General features: G+C 36.5%; 1 protein-coding gene across 9 annotated transcripts in view; it reads right to left on the minus strand.

The window, feature by feature from the left end:
* Klf12 (Kruppel like factor 12) overlaps nt 1-26,590 on the minus strand; it is a 581,477-nt gene that overhangs the window by 95,739 nt on the left and 459,148 nt on the right. For all 9 annotated transcript variants that reach the window (XM_010622344.3, XM_010622347.2, XM_010622343.2 and 6 more), the window contains one exon: nt 19,098-19,233. In XM_010622344.3, the coding sequence (XP_010620646.1) occupies nt 19,098-19,233 (136 nt within the window). The remainder of the gene's footprint in view (nt 1-19,097; nt 19,234-26,590) is intronic.

The following is a 26,590-nucleotide window of genomic DNA, read 5'->3' on the forward strand; positions in this document are numbered from 1 at the left end:
GGAGGAGGAGGAGAGGAGGAGGGAGGAGGAGGAAGAAGAAGAAGAAGAAAACCCAAACCTTGTCTGAGGGAGGAAATTACAAAGATCAGAGCAGAAATCAATGCAATGGAAATTAAGAGAATGATACAAAAAAAAAAATCAGTGAATTGAAGAGTTGGTTTTTTGAAAGAATAAATTTGATAAAGCCTTAGCCAACCTCATTAGAAAAAGGAAAGAAAAGGCTCAGATCCATGCAATTAGGAATGAAAAAGGTGAAGTCACAAAAGATCCAGCAGAAACCCAGAGGATCATCAAGACCTACTTCAAGAAGCTGTACTCTAATAAAATGGAAAACACAGAAGAAATGGACAGATTTCTTCATAATTATGAATTACCAAATTTGAACAAAGAAGATAAAAAATTCTAAACACCCCCAATTGCAAACAATGAAACCGAAAAATGTTATTAAAAAGTTTACCAACTAAGAAAAGCCAAGGTCCTGATGGCTTTATTGCTGAATTCTATTAAGACATTCAGAGAAGAACTACTGTCACTACTCTAAACTTTTCAATGAAATTGAAAGGGAAGCAATACTTCCAATTTCATTCCTGGAAGCAAGTGTTACTTTGATTCCCAAACTAGGGAAAGACCCAACCAAAAAAGAGAACTAGAGGCCAATCTCCTTAATGAACATAGATGCAAAAATCCTCAATGACATAAAGGTAAACAATACAGAGGGTCATCAAGAAGGTTATACACCCTGACCAAGTGGGATTTATTCCAGGGATGCAAGGACGGGTCAACATACATAAATCAATAAATGTGATAAACTATATTAACAGAGTGATGGACAAAAACCATATAATCATATCTGCAGATGCAGAAAAAGCATTCAACAAAATTCAACACTGATTCATGATAAAAACACTGCAGAAAATTGGAATAGATAGTCTTTATCTCAACTTGATAAAGGCTATCTATGAAAAACCCACAGCCAACATCACATTAAATGGCCAAAAACTGAAAACCTTCACATTAAAATCAGGAACAGGACAAGGATGTCAACTATCACCACTCCCCTGTTCAATATAGTTCTGGAAACATTAGCCACAAGAATTAGATAATGCAAAAGAAATTAAAGCAATAAAAGTGGGAGAGGAAGAAGTTAAACTGTCATTATTTGCTGATGATATGATACTCTACAAATAAGACCCAAAAACTCTGCCAAAAGGCTTCTAGTCTCAATCAACACTTTCAGCAGAGTAGCTGGATACAAGGTCAACACTCAAAAATCAATAGCCTAGGGCCAGGGATTTAGCTCAGCAGTTCGGTGGCCCGCCTCGCAAGCGCAAGGACCTGAGTTCGATCCCCGGTACCAAAAAAAAAAAAAAAAAAAAAAATCAATAGCCTTCCCATACACAAATAACAGACTCACTGAGAGAGAAATTAGGGAAACAGTTCCTTTCACAATAGCATCACAAAAAATGAAGTATCTAGGAATCAATCTAATGCAGGAAGCAAAAGACATGAAAAAGAGATCAAAGAGGATATAAGAAAATGGAAAGATATTCCCTGCTCCTGGGTAGGAAGAATCAACATAGTGAAAATGGCCATACTACCAAAACTGCTATTTAGATTCAATGTAATCCCAACTGAAATCCTAACAGTATATTTAAAAGAACTAGAGAAAATTATCCAATAATTCATTTGGAACTAGAAAAGACCTAAAATAGCAAAAGCAACTCTAGGCAACAAAGACATGACAGGGGGTATCACACTCCCCAACTTGAAACTATACTAGAAAGCCACTGTGATAAAAACAGCATGGTACTGCAAAGAAAAAGACCTGAGGATCAGTGGAACAGATTGGAAGATACAGAAACAACTCCAGATGTACTCAGTTACTTCATCTCTGACAAAGGATCCAAGCATCCTCAGTAGAGGAAAGACAGCCTCTTTAATAAATGGTGCCAGAAAAACTGGATTTCAACCTGCCAAAGATTAAAACTAGACCCTTATCTCTCACCATGCACTATCCTAAAATTCAAGTGGATTAAAGATCTACAAAAAACAAACAAACAAACAAAGATCTAAATATCAAAACAGAAACACTAAACTTACTGGAAGATAAGTTAGGCAGAACTCTCAACATTGCAACAGGAAAAGACTTTATGAACAAATCCTCATTAGCACGGGAACTAGCACAAAGAATCAACAGCTGGGATCTCATCTCATTAAAAAGCTTCTGCACCTGCAAAGGAAACCACCAACAGAGCTAAGAGACAATCTGTAATGTGGTAAAAAAATTTTACCAGCTACTCCTCAAACAAAGGGCTATTATCTAGAATATATAAAGAGCTCAAAAAAAAATCAGACCACCTAATATAAAGGCCCAATTAAAAAAATGGCCATCTGAAATGAACAGACATTTCTCAGACAAAGCAGTGAAAGCAGCAAATAAACACATGAAAAAGTGTTCCACATCACTGGTCATTCAAGAGTTTGCAGATGAAAACAACACTGAGATTTCACCTCACCCCAGAAAGAATGGCTGCTATCAAGAAATCAAACAATAACCAAAAAAGAAAGAAAGAAAGAAAGAAAGAAAGAAAGAAAGAAAGAAAGAAAGAAAGAAAGAGAAAGAAAGAAAGAAAGAAAGAAAGAAAGAAAGAAAGAAAGAAAGAAAGAAAGATAGATAGATCGATCAACCAATAACAAATGCTGGTGGGAACCCTTCTCCATTGTTGGTGGGAGTGCAGACCAGTGCAACCATTGTGGAAATCAATATGGAGATACTTCAAAGAATTAGGATTACAGGTTCCATTTGAACCAGCCATTCCTCTTCTGGGTATCTTTCCAAAAGAATTAAAAGAATCATACCACAGTGGTATATGCAACCCATGTTTATAGCAGCACCCTTTTTTGCTAAAACTTGGAAACAGCCCAATTGCCCATCAGTTGATGACTGGATAAAGAAGATGTGTTTTTTCTATAAAATGGAGTACTACTCAGCCATAAAGAATGATAAACTAGTCATTCATAGGCAAATGGATGCATATTCAGGCCATATTCTTAAGTGAAATAAATAAGTCACATGTGTATATACCGAATAGTTTCTCAGGTGTGAAAAACTGAAAGTGTAAATACAATCCAAATTGTGTAATTGATAATGCAAAACAATTGTATAATTGACAATAGGAAGAAAAGGACTAAAGGTATAGCGGAAGTGGGAAAGGTAGAGGAAAGGACATAAGGGAAATTAAAAAGATCATAAAAGGAAAAAAAAAGAAACAAAGTCATTGTAAGTAGGGGAGGGTAGAGCGAGTGAAGGGAGCGCAGGGGTATGGGGAAAAAATGAGAGCCAATATCTGTCATGCAAAGGTACAAGATCCCAATGATGAATGTAACTGTACTGTATACTTAAAAAGTACCAATAAACTCAATGAAAATAAAATAAATATAAAAAGTAAAGAGTGGTCAAATGTCTTGCATTCTGGGAAGCCTCTTTCATTAGCATAATCCAGATGACCACCAGGAGAAGTACTGAAATCATCCTAGATTATTACTCGGGTGGAAGGCCCAAAGCAAAACTTGCAAGGGCTCAAATGCTTGATCTGTATGAAGGTCACCTGAATGTACAATATATAAAAATCCACTGGACTGTACAATTGAGATCTGTTCACTAAACAATGCACACCTCAATAATAAAACAATGACCCAGAGGCTTGAAAAATAATTTTTGTTATGAAAGTTAACAATTTCTAAGAATAGTCTAAACTGTTAATCATTTTGACAAGCATTACAAACTTACAGCCCAAATGATTTATGATGCTTTATTGTGGATGCACGTAGTAGCATTCACTTGTTACACAAGCACCTGCCAGGCCATGAAAAGGCCACATGTGGAACACACGTGCTTCACTCTGACGTTTAACTGAGGCTGGCACATGTGTGCTCCGGGCAGGTACTCAGCTGTGCACAGCGATGCGAGCAGACATGTGCATGCACAGATTTGGAAAGAGCCAGTGTAAAGTGACAACCTTTCTAACGAGTGATCTGCCATGAAAAGAGTGATAACAGGAAGCAGCAAAGACTAAAATTTATTGAGGATTTACTATATCACAGGCACTGTGCTAAATCTTATACTCACTGCTTTAGGTATCACATTTTCAGGAATTTTAAGCATGTGAGTCAAGAGGGTAGAAGCTCTGTTTTGTGATCTGCTCCTAAATAAGATAATCTAGGAGTGTAAATTAACACATTTGTAGGCTCCAACTTTGTAAACATGTTAGTACAGTAGTTCACTAATGTGCGATTTTATCACTGCAATTTAAAAATAATTAAAATTCATTGGAAGGAACCCTAAACAAATCTACAAAACCTAGTTATCTTTTCTCTCCTGTTTTTTGAGACAGTCTCCCTCTAAATTACTTAGGCTGGTCTTGAACTAGCAGTTCTCTTGTCTCAAATTCCTGAATGGCTGAGAAAAAAAGGAGCACCCTAGTCATAAGTCTCTTTAGGCATTATTTTAAAAAGCACTTTTTCTGATACTAAACTCTTATTTTCTCATTCTCAGAGTTCATAGCTGAGGAAATCCATTGTTAGTCTAAAATAAGAGCAACAAGCTTGGAGCTGCAAATGAAACTCCCTTCCTTGAACAAACATTATCTTTGTAATTAATATTTTTCCCATGTAAATTTCTTGATACTTTGCACTGGATATCTGAGAGACCATCTATTATCATTACACTAACTCTTAGTAGTTTTACTATAGAAACTCTAAATTCTAAACTCATTTAAATATTTAAATAATTGATTAAAGAACAACTGTCCAAATGTAAATCCAACTATGCTAAATTACAATACACATATTCTTTAAGGGGAAGCTGTCATTTCAGATAGTCACTGTGTGTCCTAATAGCAAAGTGAAAACATAAGCCTTGAACCACTTGATTACATGGCAGAGGATGTACCGTGGATACCAGAAGTTACATTTACCAAGAATGGCTCAAATCTTTCAAGTAGAAGAATAAATCCTTCAAGTATGTTGATATTACATAACAAACTTAAAACAATTTATTCTAAACTCCTATTTTCTTGTTTGGGGAAAGGGGAAAGTTCACAAAGGTTGGCTAATACTTTGGGAATACTGCTTTACTATGTGGGAATAGAACTCACTCCTTATGCTACCTGTGAAAATGATTATACTTCATGTATTGGGATAACCTTTCTGAAAAATTACAAATTCAGGGCTGGGGATTTAGCTCAGTGGTGCTGTCACCTGCCTCACAAGCACAAGGTCCTGAGTTCAATCCCTGGTACCACAAAGAAAAACAAATTACAAATTCACAATTATTTACATCTATAAACATATTTTAAAACATTCAATATTAAGCCAGGGATTTAGCTCAGTGATGCTGCACCTGCCTCGCAGGCACAATGTCCTGAGCTCGATCCCCAGTACCAAAACAAAAACAAAAGAAACAACCATTAAATAATTATATGTACAGCCACATATACAAACCTTAATACATGTCCACACAACATATACACATCCCAGGTCAAATACATATATAAATAGCCCAGTTGAATCACAGCACAACACTGTTTGACAAAAAAACAATATATTTGAAGACAACTTTGAAAATATCTGTAAGTTCTCTTTTCCCTGATGAAAACATTTCAAAAAACTCTTAATTCTTCCTGTTAGTGTATCATTCCCACCTTTTGTTTTCTGTTTTGGTTTCAGTGAATCAAACATATGCTCTACCATTGAGCTATGCACATCCCTCACACTGACCTTCCTGCTCTCTTCAATCTGTCATACTTTTTCTTTAATGGATATTTTTAGTAGAATGCAAGGCCTAAGAAGGGATGTTTAGTTAATCTACCCGCTATGAAGAGTTTACCTTCTTGTAAAACTAGGGCACAAAATTAAAAATCATTACACAAAAATATTGATTAGATTGCTTATGTACCCCGGGCAGCACCCTGCATCGGATGCTTGGCCTCAGGTGTACAGTGAAGGGGTCCATATGCATCTCCGTAATTCCCGTGCCTTCCTGACAAAGCCATTGTATTACTGTTCTGTTCTAGCCTTTTTCAACTTGTTTCAAAATCAACAAGGCTTGGATCTTTAAGTATCAAATTTTTTAAATCGAAGGTTTGGATGATCTTTTTGGAGACAAAATTGGTTAGACATTTGGGATATTCTTGAATCTCATTTTTCCTTATGAGGAAGATAGGTTTTCCTGATTCGTGCAAACTTTCCACAATGACAGATGATTTCTTGGCATATATTGGGTGCTCAGTAAATGTACTTCCTCTGGGAAAGGAACACAAATTACTATAATTCATAGAAAAATGTTACTTCACTAGAAATTTTCATTGAAAGCAAACACCGTAGCTGTCAGGATATGAGAAATTAAACTGTTGCAGCTTGGTAGAGATGAGACTTCTAACTGTGGCCTGCATACCCCTCACGTGGAGTCTTACATATGGCCAGTGGTTAGTAGAAACCAAACGAATGGAGCATGACGATGAACACTTCCCTTCCGATGCTGGTCATGTTACTATGTAGAACAACGCATTCACTTCAAGGAAAATGGCAGTAGTCTCTAAATAAGTCCACAATGCGTATCTGCAATTTGACTTTATCATTTTGGCTCTAAACAAATAAGCAACTATGTAGTACTTAGGCATGTTGGAAGTACATAAATCTGGAACGCATTTAAGAGATTCACTTCTCCATGTGATGGGCAAAGGGAAGGGCAGTGTCGAGAGTGCTATAAAGTATTATGGAAAGAGCAAGTGAAGGAGCACCATAAAAAGAAAAGCTCTTTGGTACACTTTGGGCTTATAGTTTACAAATATTTATTCACGTTTGAAGGTCAAAGATCAAAGAAAGAAAGGATAATCTTGATTTTCATGTGGATAAAATGGCACAGATGCACCTAGAATGAAAATTAAATAGAGGAGAAGATAAGAACAACTCTGGCTGATATTGGGCCTTTCTTAATGCCTAATTCAGTATTCAGCATTTCTAGTGGATAAATCTTCATGATTGTCCTTATACCAATTTATCCAGAAAATTGTCAGACAAACAAGTTTATTTTACAGAGAGAGGCAAAAACCTATTGCCATTATAGTATTTTTTTAAAACACAAGTTTTTGAAGAACTGTCTGAAACTTTGTCCTGCTCTGAGTATATCACTGATCTGTACAAATGAACATTACTACTCCACTTGTCATTCATATTTTTCTCACCTCCCTTAGAGTCACATTTCTTATATTATACACACATGTTCATATAGCCTTATTCTAATGGTCCGAGACAGAAAAACCTAAGTGTTCATCAAGAAGTGAGTGGATAAACAAATTATTTTACATCCATAACGTAGAATACCACTTAGCAATGAACAACATGCGAGAATGTCAAAAAAGAAGCATGACACAAAAGAATATATCATAAATGATTCCATAAATGGAGATCTAGAACTAACCAGCTATCAGAATTTGGGAAGAGAATTCACTAGAAAGACACAAGGCAACTTTTCAAGCAGTGGAAATGCACCTTGTTTGAAATGTATTTTATATGAAAGTAACCTTAAAAGTAGTGTTTTAATGTATACAAATAACACCTAAAGAAAAGAGAGAAATCCTTAATAATTTTTCTTCTGTCACTGACTACTTTTCTATTTCCAGTCCTTCCTGGTCATTTCTGGCTCTGGATCATCAACAGCAACAGGAGAGCTCCATTTGGATGTTTCATCATTGCCTCAAAACTGTCACGCGCCCCTCTTTCATCCCTTTGTATCTCTGGGGAACTGTCTCAAGGAGGCCCTCGGGGGTACCCATATCCATGACTGCTCAAGTACACTGTATAAAATGGTCTAGGCTTTTGCAAAGACAAATGTATGTCCTTCTGTATACTTTTAATCAGCTCTTGATGACCACAATAACACAATGTGAATGCTATGTCAAGAGTGGTTATTGTGTATGCTTGGGAATACAAGAAAGTCTGTACATATTCAGTAGAGACATTAACTTTTTACAAGTATTTTTGATCTGTGTTTGGTTGATTCTGCAGATGTGGAACCTGTGGAGGTGGGCAGCTGACTGTATACCATTCAGCTCAAAGGCAGAACCGCACCTTCTCTCCCCCTATCCTCTAGTCCAGTTACCATCAGAACCATCAATACTCTCTTTGAAATGCCAACATAAATCCCTTCAAGAAAGAATGCAGGAAAGAGCAATTTCAATCATCAGTAGAAAGAATATTTAATTTGGTACCAGATGCATCACTTTGTTTTATGAAACTACCTAAGTCACCACATTCCCCTGAGTTTTTAAATGAGTGAATTCATTCACAGCTCTACCAAGAAACCTTGTGAGCTATAGATAAGTAAGCTGATAACTATAAAATATTACATTTCTGCAGTACTACTCAGCCATACAGAATGAGAAACTAGAGACTTTTATAGTTAAACAGATGCACATTGAGGCCAAACTCTTGAGTGAAATAAATAGGACACATGTGTAAATACCAAATAGTTTCTCTGGTGTGAGAAAATGTACGTAAATAAGGACCAAAATGTAAAATAGACTGTACTGTATACCTAAAATGTACCAATAAACTCAATAAAAGAAAAAAAATGTAAAATAGATAATATGAAATAGGAAGAAAAAGTCCAAAGGGGAAGGGGAAGGGGAAATTGGATGGGGTAGCGGGGAGGAAAGAAGGGAAAGGAATAAATATGAGAAAAAGAAAAAATGGAAATATAGTCTTTGTAAACAGGGAGGGGTAAAGGGGTTCAAGAAAGGGCAGGGGAATGGGGAAAAAATAAGAGCCAAGATATATTATGTAGAGGTATAAATTCCCTATAATAAATGTCACCATAATGTATGCCTAAAGTACCATTAAAATTAATGAATTAAAATATAAAAGCATTACATATTTAATACAACACATTCAAAGTCAATGAGGATGCCCTGGCCCAGGCCTAGGACTGCTTGTGTCTGAACTACTTCAGTAACTTTCGATTTTTTTCCTGACTTTTTTGGCATGTGACCAATCTGTTAGTCATTTTCAAGACCAATCATTCACCATGTAATCTTTTTTCACAAACTACTACAATCACGGTCTTTTAAAGATATATTTGGCAAGATTTAGGAAACACCACCATGTTTCAAAGTACACTACTTTGTGAACTGGCGTATGGGTAAAAATGTAAGGGGTAGAAGGTCAAACTTAACACTTCTACCAAAAAATATATTTTTAAGTCAAGCTGATCTTTTGATAGTTTGCAAATGATAACATATTTTTTCATTTTTATTTATTTATTTTTTTGGTACCAGGAATCGAACTCAGGTCCTTATACTTGTGAGGCAGGCCACTGAGCTAAATCCTGGCTCAGGATAACATACTTTTAATTCCATAACTATTTTGTTTTTGCCCCTCTTGAACAATTTCTAATTTTGCTGGATATTTTCCACATTATAAAATCTTTAATGATTTGGTGACTTCATGGGCAAGACCATAAAAATTGTAAAAAAAATTAATATTTGAAATCCACAATGTAATCTACCTAATAAAAGATGGCAAGAAGACATTTTAAATTCTCTTTTTTTTTTTTTTTCAGTACTAGGGATTGAATTTGGGTCCTTGTGCTTACAAGGCAGGCAGCAACACCACTGAGCTAAATTCCTGGCCCTAAGTTCTTGATTGAAAAAAATCATGTTTTTTCTAATTGATTTTCTTATTTGCATTTCATTAAAGAGTAGGATAAGTTTCTCTAACATAAAATTTAAAATTAGTTTTACATTTCCACTAGGAAGAATCATTCCCACTGTAAGAATCAATTTCATTTTCTGTCTCACTTGTAATACTGCTTATGTAGAGAAGACAAAATGGGGAATGGATACAAAAATGAAGACCAAAGCACTTTTCTGCTGAAAGGCCATGAAATTCTAGCTCAAATATTTTGTTTTCAATTATCTGAATAATAGTTTGAATTTTTATTTTATTAGTGTTCTATCACTGTTATATCACATAGCTATATAATTCCAGAGATCAGAGTGAAAGGCACAATAGCTAATAATATGATTTGTTATTCTGTATACCATGAGAGGTTAACTGATGTTAATATGAGTTTATAAATTTAACATAACTCATTTTACAGATATTGCTTATATAGCTGAAATGAGCCTTTTGTCAAGTTCTATATATATATTAGTAATACTTCTCTAACACTCTCGACAAAACAACATTTTCTGGAGATAAGGATTTACATTAAATTAAGACATAATAAATGTACCAGATATTACGGATTTAAAAAAATATGCCATTCAGTCAGTCTAGGGCACAGAATTTATGAAAACCATCTAGAAATTTTAGAGCAGAATCTCACTAAAATTTGCTCTATCTTTGGAAATTAGATTAGAAAAGTGGGTAAATTAGTTCATTTGAATTGTTTCTATAAGTAGTGTCTCTTTTCAAAAGTAGTCACAATTCTCCTAAAGACTTCTATTCTCCGTGGGAAGAACGTATTTCTAGCCCCACTAATTTTGGGCTTGGTCATGTGACATTATTCATATTACAAAAGATTCAGAATTTTATCTAAAAGTATTCAGTAAGACCAATGTTAAAACTAGACTGATAAAGCGATCACTTTAGCTATGAATATCTACTTACACTTACGTTAATGTTAAGCATCAGTCTTCATATATTAGATTTCACTTTTCTATAAACAGGAATAAAATAGCACTAACAATGTATCAGATAGTTAAGTTAAAGTCTGGAATCTTTTCCCTGATACTAGTATTTTAGTATATTAATCATGAATATAATTCTTAAAATTTGTAGCCATTTTACTATACCAAGTGTCCATGGTTTGGGATTTAATTTTTAGGATAAGCCATGATGTATGATGTAGATTTTAACTGGATGACAACACTTAGCTATGTGACTGTGAAAGTAGATGACAAAAAACATTAGCCTGTTAATATTCACTTCATCCAAGTATCTTTTTCTATCTATGTCAGATTGTTCTATACAGCAGCAGGCTTTCCCTGAAAACATCTTTTATATTTTTTACTTCCACTTGATATATGTAAGCAAATTTATTTAATAAGATTTAATCATGTGGGAAAATATTATAAACTATGGAAAAATTATAGTACAGTGACAATAACTCATGGACAGTTACAAGAAGAAAGAGTGTCCAGATCATCTGGCTGGAAATAAGAAACTTTACAGTGGTGAACTGGCTTAATCTCAAACATATTACTGTTTGGTTTTCATCATGTGTACTTTCACTGAGTGTATTAACAAATGAAATAGTGATGAATGATTCTGGGAACTTGCAATGAGACTTATTAATATTTCAACATATCCCTGAGTATTTATGTCAACACACATTAAAAAGACATGAGAAATGGCTACCTGTACTCACTGGTTACATTCATTAAGAATATATACATATCAGAAATACAAAATGGTATAAATAAATTTCCAATGTGATTATACATAGAATATATGGCAAGAAAAAGCAACATAAAGCTCTTACATGGAAATGTCAAAACAACTGAAAGTAAACTAAGAAATGCAATCAGTTTGGAATATACTGTAGAACATGAAATACTGCATTTTAAATTGAGTTCTTAGTAATTACTAGCTCTAAAATAAATTATAAACATAGTTTAAAAGCAGCAAGAATAAATAGCTACCACCAAGTAAAAGTAACTTGTCAGTTCTATCCATGATACAATTTTTGGATCCTCTACTTAAAAATAGAACAAAAACTGTGTCTTTAAAAAGTTTAATCTGTTTTTAAGTTAATCACCAAGAAGTAATAAATTCACAAAAGAATGAGGCACAGCATGTAAAAAAAATTAAAATTCAGTTAACTCAATAATTTCCAAATGGTTAGGGAGGCTTAAAAAACAGTCTATAGGGCTGAAGGTATAGCTCAATGGTAGAGGGCTTGCTTAGAGCATGCAGGGTCCTGGGTTTATTCCCCAGCACTGAGATAAAAAAGGAGGGCAGGGAGGTAAAGGGGAGGGAAAAGAAAAGGCATGGAGAGGTCAGATTAATTGTTTAGCATCAGGCACAGTGTATAAAATGACAAGCACAGAAATAAGACATACAAATCATTCTCAAAACAGTAACTTCTCTGTGGCAGCTTCCATACAATATTTTCTAATCATCATAAAGATTGATGAAGTTCCTACTTGGAAATAAAGTTACACCATTTTTAGGAATAAAACTACCTAATGAAAAGTACTAAAAATTACTAGAAGACAAATAACATATAAAAAATGCTGAAAGACAGTAACCAGTTTTGACTCATCAGGGGAAATTTTATGTACTATTGAGGAAAAATAAGGTAGTGATAAAAACCACTTTGAGAGAATCAAATAATACAAACTCAAATTGTTATTATAATTAATAGTAATGTTTACATGAATACTGACATTTTTCCTTGCACATGTGTGGTTTTGTTTTTTTGGGCAGGTGGGGAACAACTTAAATACAAAGAAATGCCTACATGTATATAACAGGATTTCAAGAGGATAGGCAGAAAAAAAAAGTACCTAATAAACAAATGTTTTGAAAGAAAATTTTGTTTTACTTGATTGGTGTGGGTAGGAAATTAGGCTAAACAAAACTCTGTATAGATTCTCTTTTTTAAAAAAGCAATTGTATAATAGCATGGAGGGGAAAGCAAGTAGGGAATAAAAGATTCAGTCTTCACCACTTCTCTGAGGGGTGTGATGTCACTTTCCTCCGCAAGATGAGGGAATTATGATTAACATTCTTCAGCTGGTCCGTGGATTTGTTCACTTATTCACTGTAGAATGCTCCTACCTCTGAAATTTCTCTGCGTGGGATGCTCTCATTAAAGGCAGCATGTGCTTTGTCCTCATATCTCTTTTGATCTCACCCAAACACAGTCTCACAGTCTCCCAAGACTTCTTCCCTGCATATCTTACAGCAAACAGCATCTCTACCTCCAGCTCCCAGGCACCTGGCCCCCATGTCCTCCTCTCCCTTACCTCCATCACGGGCTTAGTACAGAACTGCACAGTCACTGTCTGTCTCTACCTATCTCTCCACTAGGAGACAAGCACCATGAGCTGATTATCTAGTTTACTCACTGTTTTTGTAGTGTTTAAAAACAGGGCCTGGCCAGGCACTGTGCTAGCCTTGGAGATACAGAGAAGGCTCGCACGTGGTATCTGCCCCCTGAGCAGCTCAGTGTGTAACAAAGTCAGATGCTTATGTCATACATACAAATGCTTGTACCACAAGCTCTTGGATCCAACTGTGGAGGCTGTGGACATCTAGGTTGGACTATTCATATCCAAGATGATAGGAATGGCAACCTTTGGGACGTCTGGTGCTCAACTCTCACAACAGTAACCAGCTTCCCTATGCCTGGTATCTGTAAAGCACAAAGTCGACTGTTGCTTAAAGTCCACTGGTGGCTCCCCACTGTCTACAAAATAAATCTATCCTTCCTGATCAAGTCTCTGCATTACCTCTGCAAACAAGTTTCTCCTCACTCACTGCTACCAAAGGCATCATAAACTTATGCATCCACTCCTCATGCCAGTACCCTCTACTGTTACAACCTGACTTACACATCTTCCCTCTGTCCTCTCGTAGCAGCACCTCAGGTTTTTACCCCAGTGGACTTTAGTTCATCTCATGTACTTCGACTATGAGCCCCAGGTGGACAGGAACTGAGTCCATCATTCTGTATCTCCAGCATCTAACACAGGGCTCAATGAATGAATGACTTACCAAATGAATACATGACTTAATTTGGTAATTCATAAAATTATTCAGATATTAAATGACAACCTTTAATCACAGCACCATCTTACTTTAAAAAGGGTCCAACCAAAACACGTAAGGGAGACTGTGAAGACACATCATCTCCATCTGTGCTTAAATATCCAGGGACTCAGTTACTTGTCATCACTATTTTTAATTTTTTCAGGTGCCCAAGACTGTTGGGTTAAAGACGGCCAAGCACATACTTCAGATTTTATCTGAAATCATTCACAGTAAATCAGGGCCTTTTTTTAAAACTCTTGCTGAGAAAATGTAATTTCAGGTGTGGTTTCTGACCTCCTTTAAAAAAAAAAAAAGAGTATGGCTGGGGATTTAGCTCAATGGTGTGGCCACCTGCCTCACAAGAGCAAGTTATGTGTTCAATCCTCAGTATCGCCCCACCACCACCAAAAGAAAGCGCAAACAACTTTGGCCAGCTGAATGCCTTCCCTGTTTATATTACATCAGAAAGGTAGTCAGTGACACTATTATAGACTTACAGTTCTCAGACAAAAGGTATTTCTTTCTATGAAAGACTTGGTGGGGTTTTCATCTCAACACCATTAGGATTACTGAAGGAATATATAGCCTCTTAATGTGCCAAAAGTCTAAGGAGCATTAAAAAGGAGACCATGAAATAATTTAAAGAACAAATATGAGCACAATCAACTCAGTTTTATCAGGAAAAAAGACACATAACCCAAACATGCTCCAATCTTTCAGTCAAGGTGTGAAAATAATATCATTGCAACCTTTCAACTTTTGGACAACATTTTATTTTATAGCTGGGCAAAAAGAAATTCTAAAAAGAATGTTCATTTGGGGGCTTGGAAGTGTCAGCATAAGTGTTATATTAAACCACACCTGAAATTACATTTTCCCAGCAAGAGTTAAAAAAAAAAAGATAATAGTAAATAGCATTAAAGCTTAGCTAAAGAGCATTCTTACAGTTTATATTTTATTAATTTTATATTAATTTCTTCATATTTCAATACAATGTTACAATTTACAGAAGCTAAATCTTTTTTTTTTTTATGGTAGTAGTACTGGGCATTGAACCCAGGGCCTCTACATTGAGCTACATCCACAGACCTTTCTGATTTTTAATTTTGGGACAGGATCTTGTTAACTAAGCTAACTCAGGCTGCAGTGGAACTTGCAATCTTCTTGCCTCAGCCTCTTAAGAGTGCTGGGATTACAAGACCACACCAACACACCCTACTGCTAGATCCTTTTTAGAAAAACATTTCTGAGAATATATTTGACAGAATTTTTTCTCCCTATGCCAGATTATTTTTGAAGTAACAATCATTAAGAACTCTATGTCACAGACGGTATATGCTTACTGAGGTTTAAGGCTCAAAAGACAGGCTGATTTTAAATAGGTATGGTTCAGAGATTTTTAAAGCCATAACATAAGAACAAGGGATTATTAGTAACCTTTTATAAAGGATTGCAGAATTGCAAATTTGAGTTTGTATATAAACTCTGCTAATTACTTGCTGTGGGGATCTCCAAGAGCCGAATAAACCTCTTGGTGTCTGTTTCTTTATCTGCAGGATGAAAACATTACCATGGGCAAGTTAAATGAAAAATAGGAGTTAACACAAAATCTGCCAAAAGTATGCTCTCAGTAACAGTTTCTGTTTTCTCTTCTCTAGCACCTTCTCTGCTGTATTTAAGAGACCTTAACACAATCATCAAGAGGAGATTAAAAGAAACAAAAGGGGAGGTAACTGTTTAGCGGCACAAGAATAAGAAAAATAAAAAAGAAAAGATTTCTGACTTTCTTTGATCATGAAGCACAATTTTCTAAAGTAATAATCTCAATGTTTGAACTACCTACCTGGGAAGAGTGAAGGAAGTTACAGGGTATTTAACTTGCTACCACATCAGTTCTTTCAGACAGAATTCAAGTGATTAAAGCACTAATGGTAAGACTATCCATTTTCAAAAGCTCACGTTAGGAGGTACATGTCATATTAGCCATACGATAAAAATAGGGGAAGGAAGATATTTATGGGTTTTAATTAGCTTAAGTGTGATTGACAAAAAGCCACTTATGAAGAATATCATTTTAACAGGTGCCGGTATCAGTAGTGTTAGTCACAGTGAAAGTTAGTAATGCTACTAATTTAGGTTGTATTTGTTTCCTTCTGAGAATTATAATCAAGATGAGAGACAGCAGGCCAGGCAGATATGGAATGAGTGACTCAGTAATCTGTACTCACCAACTTTGAAAGACTCGTCCTGGGAAATGGGAACATCTTAAGCATATCTTTCTGCTTCTTCCATCCTCCACACCCTTGCTACACTTCACCCTGACTGACATTACTCTATCTTTATTATTTTAAGTTGATCTGATAAGACAGAAATTCCTCTGGGGAGCACCTTCTTTCAGTTATTATTTGCTTAGACTTCAGCATAATGGAACTTGATTATTCATTGTACATTAAAAAGGAAGAATTCTGCAATGCTTGGAATTAAGACAAAGTGAAAAGAGTGTACAGTAACTAGAGGTTTTGGGTAATAAAACTAAACTTTAGTATTTAAAAAATATCATTACTTTTTACTAGGATTTGAGTTAATTATAATAATTTGTTCTAGTCATGTGCCTTTACCTCTCTTTCTCTAGACACATATTTCATAATTATGTCTGTCAAATTGTAAAGGGTAATGACCCTATTTTACCATCAAGGGAAAAAAATGAGACCAAAACAAAGCAGATGTTCTTCTGTGAATTGCTGGAAGTTGGCCTTGTCAGAATTCCTGAATGCCTGACTCTGACATGAGCAGTATCTATAAAACTGAAACAAGAAGAGCCCATCTGTGAGTATTTTTGTGGCTGCTTCTTCCAGCTTATGTGAATTCACTGATGCCAAACTGACCAACAGGAATCCAGTTAATCAAATCAAAATGGCGGAAATGATCAATGCAACCACACAAGTGGAGTATGCTTGTACAGTCTGTACAATTGAGCACCCTCACTGCGCAAGTCTGTATAAATTGAGGCGGCCTTGGGGTACTGGTCTAGTCACCAAGCAATGTTCTTTAAAGACATACACATCTCTATATCTGGGGACAAAATGCATTTTGGCTAACAACTTTGACATTTCAAATCAAAGGAAACATTTTTTTTAAACCCAAGTTTTAATACAAGTTCATTTTAAAAAACATTAACATGCACAATGCTAGAGCATGAGGCAATATAATCGGAAAGGGGGAAGGGTCAAAGAGTTCCAGTTGAAAATACTTAACCTGTGGTTTAGCATTCTGTCAGAAACCCGCAAAGGGAAGACATGGCTTAGAATAAGGCAGTCTGACATCTCGATAGCGTCAATCTTCCTAAACACCTTTCTTTTTCATCTTTTCTTTATCATCCCCAGTGCTCTACTGGTGGCCCCAAAATGAAGAGATGATAAACCCCTGAATCCTTCTTTACTATGACTCCTTTAGTCTGTGCTTGGAAAGGCAAATGTGAACTCATCACTTAGGGTTTTTAAAACTTGCTTCTTATTTTAAAAATAAATTTTGATTTTTTTTTTTATCAATTTTCAATCTGTAGTCATCCTTCTTAGTCTTAGGAAAAACCCTAGAAAGTGCTAAAAATAAAAAGATCAATAGGTAGCTTTAGAAATCCTCTTATTTATAGGTTGAGTTGATGTCTTATCCCTTTACAATTTAACACATTAGTTTCTCAATCATGTAATAGAATATATGGGTTGATTTTCGGTTTTGACAGCTTTATGTTTTTTTTTTTTAATAGAAAGCATCAAGATATAAAGGCAAAGAGAAGAAAAAGGAAGAAAAGTTCACAATGAAAGTCATATCCATTAAGGAACTAAGGAGAAACTAAGCAGAAAGACAAGCTCACAATTATTTATATACATTCAGTTAAACTGAGTCCACCTATCTGCACAATTTTTAAAAATTTTATAAGAATTACATATTTAAGAACAAAAATTTTCCTCACTACATTATTTTAAGTTTTGGCGGACATCTATTTTTAAGAGGTCTCTGAGCACATTCTTTTTCCTCCATTTAACAGTATCTAGTACTTCCCTGTATTTACACAACGTACCCAGACTTCAATCACTTATTAACTATTAATGGATCCTGACACTGTAGGATTTCCTACATAATAGCTCAGTGCATTCTTTACCTGTCTTTTAATGAAAAAACATTGTCACGAATAATACAACTGGCACATCCTAATATATAATTTAAAACTAGAAATTTTCCCTTTTATACAAAATACTATGGCTTGAAAAGTGTAAAAAAAGCAAACTGAAGAACTACAGTTTATGTGTGGAATCTAAAACAACCAAGAGTTGACTCCACAGGAACGAAGTAGAATGCTACTTTCCAGAGGCTGGGGACAGAAGAGGAAATGAGATGTTTATCAAAGAACACAAGCTTCCAGTTAAAGTAAGCTCTGAGACTAATATATAGCATGATGACTAAGAATAGTAATAATGTACTGCATGCTTGAAATTTGTTAAGAAATAGATCTTAAGCATTCTCACCAAAAACCACAACAAAAAAAAGTCACTATGTGAGGTGATGGATGTATTAACTTGATCAGGGTAATCATTTCACAGTGTTTATATGTATCAAGCCAGGATGTTGTACACTTTAATATATGCAATTTTGTCAGGTAGGCCTCAATAAAATTGAAAAAATATTCTACCAAAAAGATAGACTTGTACTAACACAGGTTCAATTCTAGACAGAGGTGACAATGATAGAACAGCAGATTATTTTCAATAATCAAGGGCTGAAATCTAGTCCTATGTTCTGGGCGAAAGAAGAGAAAAAAAATTCCTTTAGAAATTATATATGATTCCTGTATTTCAAAGGACTAACATATTCTAAATTTAATCTTCCAGAAAGCTATTTTGAAAATTCCTGTCAAAATAAGGTGAAACTTGTTGTTTTATTTCTCTTGATTTTTGTATACAAAACTGATGATGATAATAGGATAGTGATATTAAAAAAGAATAATTTTTTTTCCCCTCAGAGTTCAGTGAGGTGCAGGGGACAGCAGGAAAGATGCAAGATCTTCCATCTAGTCAGGACACACACTTCCATCTCTCTTAAGACACTCCATTCTTCACCCTAATCTGTTCCCGAAGAGCACAGGGTGAACGGAAAGATGTGGTCATGTGTGCCCGTTGAGAGCTAGAATGACACGCCTGGGGAACTGGAGATGTGGCAGTTCCCATTATCCACTGATCACCGTGGCAATTCTCATTTCATCCTGAGAATGTGATACTTACTCTTGTACTGCTCTGGCTATGGAAAGGGCCGTAGATCCAGTTTCATTAACGCTATCTAAGGTCACATTTGGCAGGTCATCATCATCACTGTCACTTTTACTTTGTCTGGGAGATAGGCCTCGGGGGTCCATTTGTGCTAGGAAAAAAAGGCATATATAATGAATTAAAATTAGTGTGCAGAAGTTAACCTTGTCCTGGACCAATATCAAGCATGGAGTATCTCTTCTGTGCATATCACGCAAATGGAATTCTCTAGACATTATAGGAATTAGTGAGAGCCAGGTATTGTACATACTGAGTCCTTACTGACTCTTTCTCCCTTGTTTATTTGACTCACAAAGCCTACATGAGCTTCCAAGAGTTTCAGGGATGATTACAGAATGCAAACTATAATGTCTACAGTATTACAAATTCCTGGGTGGTTGAAAGTTAATTTTGTGGCTTATGAGTTAGCACTCCACTCTCTAGTTTCTTCTCCTCCTTGTTTTTGCTGCCAGTATTCTGGCTAAAGCACTGAACATTAGCACTTTCTTTGCAGGGCAGAGAGATATTATTTGCTTAATGTTCTCCTGATAAGTTTCAAAAAGAAAAAACAAGGTTGACATGACTAAAATAAAGTTTATGGTATCTTTTGTACTTTAGTGAATTGTTATCTTGCAGATCATCGTTGTTAAAAATACTAATTTTAGTGCATAAAAATGGTAGAGGTGGTGAATATGTTTATATACGCTAAAAACTGCTCATCTCCATTCTGGTTTCATTTTCCAAAAAGGCATTTTCAGATATGATTCTCCTCTAACCATGAACTTAGCAAAGCAAGATACCTAAGTCCTCACCCCAAAGACCAGAACCATGAAATTCTTCAGTAACATGTAGCATGTTAAAACATATCTTTAAATTAGATTTTATTTCTACCACCTTTTCTCTATGAACAGCTTTAGCAACCACTGCCTACAGTTTCTGTTGGCCCTCACCTCCAGCAAAAATGAAGCATATCTTCTTGATCACAAGTTCTGCCTTGGCTACGAAATTGTTATTAAAAATACATGACTTTCACCCATACTGATTTAGCCCAAATAGATGTTGCTTAAAGGCGTCTACATAAGATTTCTAAAACTACTACTCCTTGTAAAGGAAAGCAAAATATATTTTAAACTCTGATTAGAATGACATTTGGGTACAATCATATATAAAATCATGGTCACAACAGCATTTGGATTTGGGGAAAAAAGACCTTCCTTTTCTCTCAAATTGTTTGCTATTTTGAATTACACATTAGATAGAATCACATGGAAATGCTTATAATTCACCATTTTTAACCTACAAACAAGCAATGCCTTATGATTGTTCGTAATATTTATAATGCACTAAAAAAGAGAGAAACATTTCTAACTGAAGTTGGTTAGGAACTGGTTTCTCTTTGACTTGTACTGTATATACTAGTGTATTTGACATACATTTTTCCTGGAAGTAACTATAAATCAAAATGTGTTTCTCAAATGCTTCACAAATGCTGGCTGAATTACAATAATTAGAACAATACAAAGCAGTAGTCTTTAACTGAGGGCAAATTTGCCCTCTAAGAGATTCTGGCAGTATCTGAAGACATTTGGTTTGTCCTAACTTGATGGGAGAGTGATGGTATCTAGTGGCAAGAGGTCAAGGTATTGTCAGATATTTTACAATACACCTATTGGCAGCTGCCTGACTATGCCCTAGTTTCAAAGTCACTAACAAAGAAACTAAGTCATACATTGATTCATCCATATTTTTTTGCTCTGTCTTCAAATAAAACAATTCACTTTTCAGGTGACTGCATTCACGACTTCTTCAAATACAGCACTCATTTCCTCAAATGCCAGGAATTATGAAGTAACAGTCATCAGAAGCTTTTGAATGTCTGCTTTGCAGCACACACTGTGGAACAAAAACACTGTTTATTTCCCATCTGATCTCTAGAGAAGATGCCCCAGAAGGGGGTTGTTGGACAAACTGCAGGACTGCAGTTCTACCACCAACTGGTAACACAGAGCTTAGCTGTGCAGCTAGTCAAATGGAACTGAGGGAAGCACATCACTTTAGATTTATTTTGGGATAGGTAAAAGAAACTAGCTCAAGCTAACTTACACTGAAAGGAATGTACAGTCGTGCAGTGCTTAATGGCACGGGTAGAGAAATCCGTTGTTAGGTGATCGTCATGGAGCATGCATTCAGTTACAAAGACAGCAGGTAAAATCATCTTATGCAACGACTGCTGTATGTGTGGTTTGTTGTTATCTGAAACATCGTCTATATGGAAAGATACTGAGCAGCTTGCAGCATAGAAGATAAAGATGAATAATCCTTAAAGGACTCAGGGAAAATATAGGCACTTTTAAGCCAGGAATTCATAGTTCTTTTTGAGCAATCCTGTTCTAGAATGATTCATTTAACAGCCGTTCATAATGATACAAAGCCAGCCAAGAAAATGAACATCAGATCTATCTAGGCTTCTGAATCCTATACTGTGTGATATGCCTTGAAATGTCAACAATATAACATTTAAAGTTGGTGAAACATTGTACACTAAGACATATTTGCTGAGATATCAAACCGACAAATAGCCAAAAAAGAGAATATTCTGGTGGTGCTATTTTGCCTATGACAACTGGAATTTTCACGGATATGTAATTTAACTCAAAGAAAAAACAGGCAGTTAACCAAGAAGCAATCTGGCTCTGAAAGTTCAAGTCTAACTGTACAAAATATTCTAAATAACTTGTATAGGAGTTGCAGCATGATTATCTAAAATATGTTATGTTTATATCTTAATGAAAGTATAAAATATGTTAAATAACACATCTTTTCGATGTACTTTTCAGGAGCATTATAATTGAAGATTTCTTTCCAATATTTTCAATAAATATTATGAAATACATCTGCTACCATCATGCTGGGAAACTCTTTTTATCCATACCTTCAGCCAAGATGAGGAAGTAATTAGAAAGGTTTTTTTAAAAATTTGCATTGCTGATTAGGTCAGATGATTAGCTTATCTACATACTTGCATAATTCCACTCTATTTTTATTAAATGTAGAATAGGGACATCTACCCTAGTTAAATCTTCATTAGTCTCTGCACATCTGATCGCATTTAGAAAGGACTAATTCTATGTGGTACTCATTTAGGGATAATATAAAAGTTACCTGAGCAACAACCCCTCACACCTACACAAAGAATCTGCTTCCCTAAGAGAGCAGATGATCTATAAATATTTGAATATCATTTACCTTGGGGTTTTATTTTTTTGAAATGAAAAGGGAACAGGTAGTTTTGGGAAACTCAGGAGTTGGAGGTATGCTGGAATACGGTATGAGTTTCATTCCATGTGACAAAATCCCACAAAGACAATGCAAAATCTCAAAACCTGAATTTGAGCCTATGGCTTTCAAACACCCATTTATGATAGACTAATACTGTGAAGGTCCTCCCAACATATCTGGTCATCCTATAGCCATCCCTTATGTGGCCACTTCTCATAGTGACTGGGTTTGACGATATGATGTAATGTAGCCAACGAAACATTAGCAAACCTGAGTAAAGTAAAGGCTGAGAAGCACCTGTACTCTGGTTTCTCCCTCCCTCTTGCTGCTTTTAAAAGCCAGTAACTATGTGAAGAAGCCTGGGAGAGTGTAGGAGACGTGCTGTTGAGTTGAAAGCCAGGTAGTTAGACTGACAAGCTACCCTCCTGCCTTAGATATAAGCAGGGACCTCAGGTGAAGACAGCACCCAAGTTCCCTACCTAAAGACTTTCCAAACTATAGAACTACAGAACTATGAGCAAATATGAATGCTGTTTTATTCTACTAAATTCTGGGGTGACTTCTTGGCAGTACAAAATCAAGGCATGTTACATAGCCAGCTTCTTCCACATTATTTCAGAGCAATGTGGACCAACTACAGCTACAATTACAGTCAACCTACCCTAGTCTTAGGGATTCTCTTCCCAAGTGGCAACCTTGCCTTCAGTGAGAAAACTTTAAGTGGGATATTAACATAAAAAGGAAAATGAAAGGAACATAACTACATTCGACATTATCAACTTCTAAATTCAAAATATTCAAAATGTGTTTACAGGTATTCTAATTTTAAAGATATCTTCAACCCTTCGGTACTGCTCTGGCAGGCCTCCTGTATTCCAAAATACCATCTAACAGACATTACTGCTTAGGAAAGCTAAGGTCAGCCACTTTGCTCACACTCACACTTGACAGAAGGATCCTTCAGGTGGATCCTCCCAGGTAAGTGGTCTCCCAAAGCTCTATGCCATATATTTGGCTCTTTTAATCCCCCATAGCAGATTTAAACTTTATAGCCATACACCGGCACCTGATTGCTTTGAAATTCATCCAATTTGGCACTGGGAATATTTGTTTTAATGTAAAACTTTTGTCCTCATTTCTTTGTTCTTCAGCATACAAAATGGAACTCATCAATGTCGATTGCCTTGGAACTTGCTTCCTTTCCAGCCGAAACACTTTGCTACTCATCACACATCCCAGAATCAATTAACGATGGGTACCAAGGTAGCACTGTATTTATTTTTCTACATAATAGTGGAATGATGCAGACATGTGGACAGTCCCTTCCCCACCCCAACCTGTGTGCTGTTAAGTGTAATCACTCCAACTTCTGTAGAAATCACCTCCCCATTCAGCTATTCACAGAGAAAACCAAGTTTTTCCCTAAGTCACTGTGTTAAATAAATACTACACAACAATCTATGTACATTCATTAGAATTACAGATTAATATGAATGAGAGGCCAGGAGTGTGACTCAGGGGTCCTGTGTCTACCATGCCAAAGGTGCAGGATCCAAACTCCATCACCACAAAAGCAAAGAAAGAAAAAGAAAAAAAAAATCCCAAACGGTAATATTGGATCCCTTTCCATTCACCCATCGGGACTGGGAGCAGGGACACCCACAAATCGAAGGGCTGAGAGGGCACTAGGCAGGCAGTGGCGCTGGTGCTGTTGGTCTGCATTTTCTCTCTTCCAGCCAGTGACAGACTGTCTGCTACTTGTAGATGTCCTGTCAAGGCTAAAAGCATGTCCCATTAGAAAAAAAACCTGGCTTTTAGAAGAGCTGCTGTTGTATGTTAAAAAGGAAGGGAGTGCAAGAGCGGGGTGGTGATGCATCCTTGGGATACATCTGTAAGGGAAGATGTGTAGGGGAATAGTCAAAGGACATGAGTCCTCTTCCAACACGTTCAGTGCAGAAATCGTCCCAAGAAAGAAATCACAGAGCCTCTCTAAAATAAAAACACAGCTTCTGCTTCAGAGAAATTGAGGTGTCTTCTGGCCTCCGTCATTTGCAATCATCTGACTTTGGGCACTTAGTGGTCAGGCATCATCCAGCTTTACCCTGCCCTAAACCTACTGTTTCTTCAATCATACCTTAATATGAGGTGCGATCAAAAATACACTGAAAAAAAAATATTGTCACTAATCCCCCTCAAAATTTTTCTTACTTGGAACGCACTTATTTCATCGCTCTTGCCACTTTCTGAAGCACTTCTGGAAGTCTTTTGTGAATGTCTTTTCATGGCTGCCTCAATATCCTAAAGTGATTCAAAATATCCGTCAAATAAAAGCATTACGGTGTATCCTCAGCCACCTCATTCGTCAGATCTGGCACCATGTGACTTCTGATTGTTCCCCAACATCAAAATGACCATGAGAGGTGAATGTTTTAAACAATTCGGGGGCTGGGGAGTTAGTTTAGCTCAGTGGTTCTGCCACCTGCCTCATAAGCACAAGGACCTTAGAACCAACGAAGGGAGAAAGAAGTGGAAAGGACAGAGAGAGCAGGGCATGCAGAGAACTGCCTCTGAGTTTCCCTCTAGCTGAGACAGAAAATCACTAGAGGACACCTACAGAAGCACGACATGACTGAGTTGTCTTTTGATAAGGACGCCCCTGGCTACACGTAGCAGGGGATATGGCCGAAGATGCACATGTGGGACCCATCAATGACATTTACATTACTATTCTCTAAAAGCTGCTCTCACTTTTTCTTCTGTGGTCACTTCATGCTGACTTTATGTAGTAGGCAGTTAAAACTCGGGGCCACAGTACATGAAGGGTTAGGAAGCATGTTCTTCATAATATACTTGTGCAACTGAAGTTCTGAGCTCATCTGGTTTCAGAGTAACAGCTGTTCAGATATATGACTTATTTTTCTATCATATCAAGATGTCATGAAAGAAACATCCACGATTCGATAAAGTCCGACTCGAACAATGGTGAACGCCAAACATTCAGGCCAGCTCCCCCAGGAGCCCGGTCTGTGTGGGAGTGTTCTGAATAAGCCTTGCTACTCACCTCCTTTACTTTGCTCCAGCCAATGAGACTGCCTGTCCCCACAGAATGGCACCTGTGATTGCCCACATCGCCCCAAATGATGATTTAAATTTCAATCAAGTTTTGCAAATTCGGGAAAGTTAGCACTGTGAAAATGTAGTATACTTTTTATTCATCCTGTCCCCCAATTCCTGTCTGTACACAATTGACAGTATAATGGTTTCTGCTTCCATCATGTAAAAAAAATAACCTCTTAGAGTTCTTACAATTCTCTCGTGCATGGTCTACTCCTCATTTCTGACGCAGCTGACTCTGCACAGGTTTCAACAGTGCTGGTCAGCAGCCCTCTTCCTGCTCATTTCCAGGTTCTTAGAACTCCTTCCTTCTCTTGGCTTCAGGGAAGGGAAAACTGAGGCCCGGGGGACTTGGCACTGGATTGTGAAGTTTGTGAGTCCAGTTTTATTCAGCCATACTCATTTATAATGTACCTGGAAGTTGTAGCACCACACAACAGGACTAAACACTTGTCACAGAAAACCATCCGGTTCATCATGTGATACACCTGGCCCTTCAGAGGAAGCATCTTCCCCTGTCGTCCCCACTGCACTCTCTCGGCCTCTTTTTCCTCTGACTGTCTATCCTCCTATCTTCTCTTGCTTCTCCTTTTTTCTGCATAGCCCCATAGAGGGTGTGCCTGCCAGGTTTCACTACCTCCCCTCTTCTGTCTATTGATGAGCTTCTTAGCACCTCCTCCAATTCCATAACTACTATCTCAGGAGGAATGACTATCATCAAATCCATGTTCCCAGTTCTAAACTCTCCCCTACACTTTAGGCTCATAGTTCTACCATCCTACTGACTACTGCTCTACCAGCATATTCAAAAGTACTTCAAACTCAAGTCTTACCTAGTCTTCCTCCTGGTTTCTGAGCTTCAACTGATAGATTCATCATCGTCTGCTGGTCTCCTAGGTTCCAAACATTCATTTCATTTGTCACTCTTATTAAGTCAGCTAATTGTTCTTGCTTTTTACATATGATTTTTCTGGAGCATCTCCCTTTCTTTTCTTACAGCTTCTGACTGAACATCCTAAAAGTCCTGCTACATGCATTCATTCCATACAGCATTCTTTTTTTTTTTTTTTTTTTTA

The sequence above is a fragment of the Fukomys damarensis genome, unplaced genomic scaffold, assembly GCF_012274545.1.
Source record: "Fukomys damarensis isolate Sample0158 unplaced genomic scaffold, DMR_v1.0_HiC HiC_scaffold_6, whole genome shotgun sequence".
Lineage (NCBI taxonomy): Eukaryota > Metazoa > Chordata > Mammalia > Rodentia > Bathyergidae > Fukomys > Fukomys damarensis.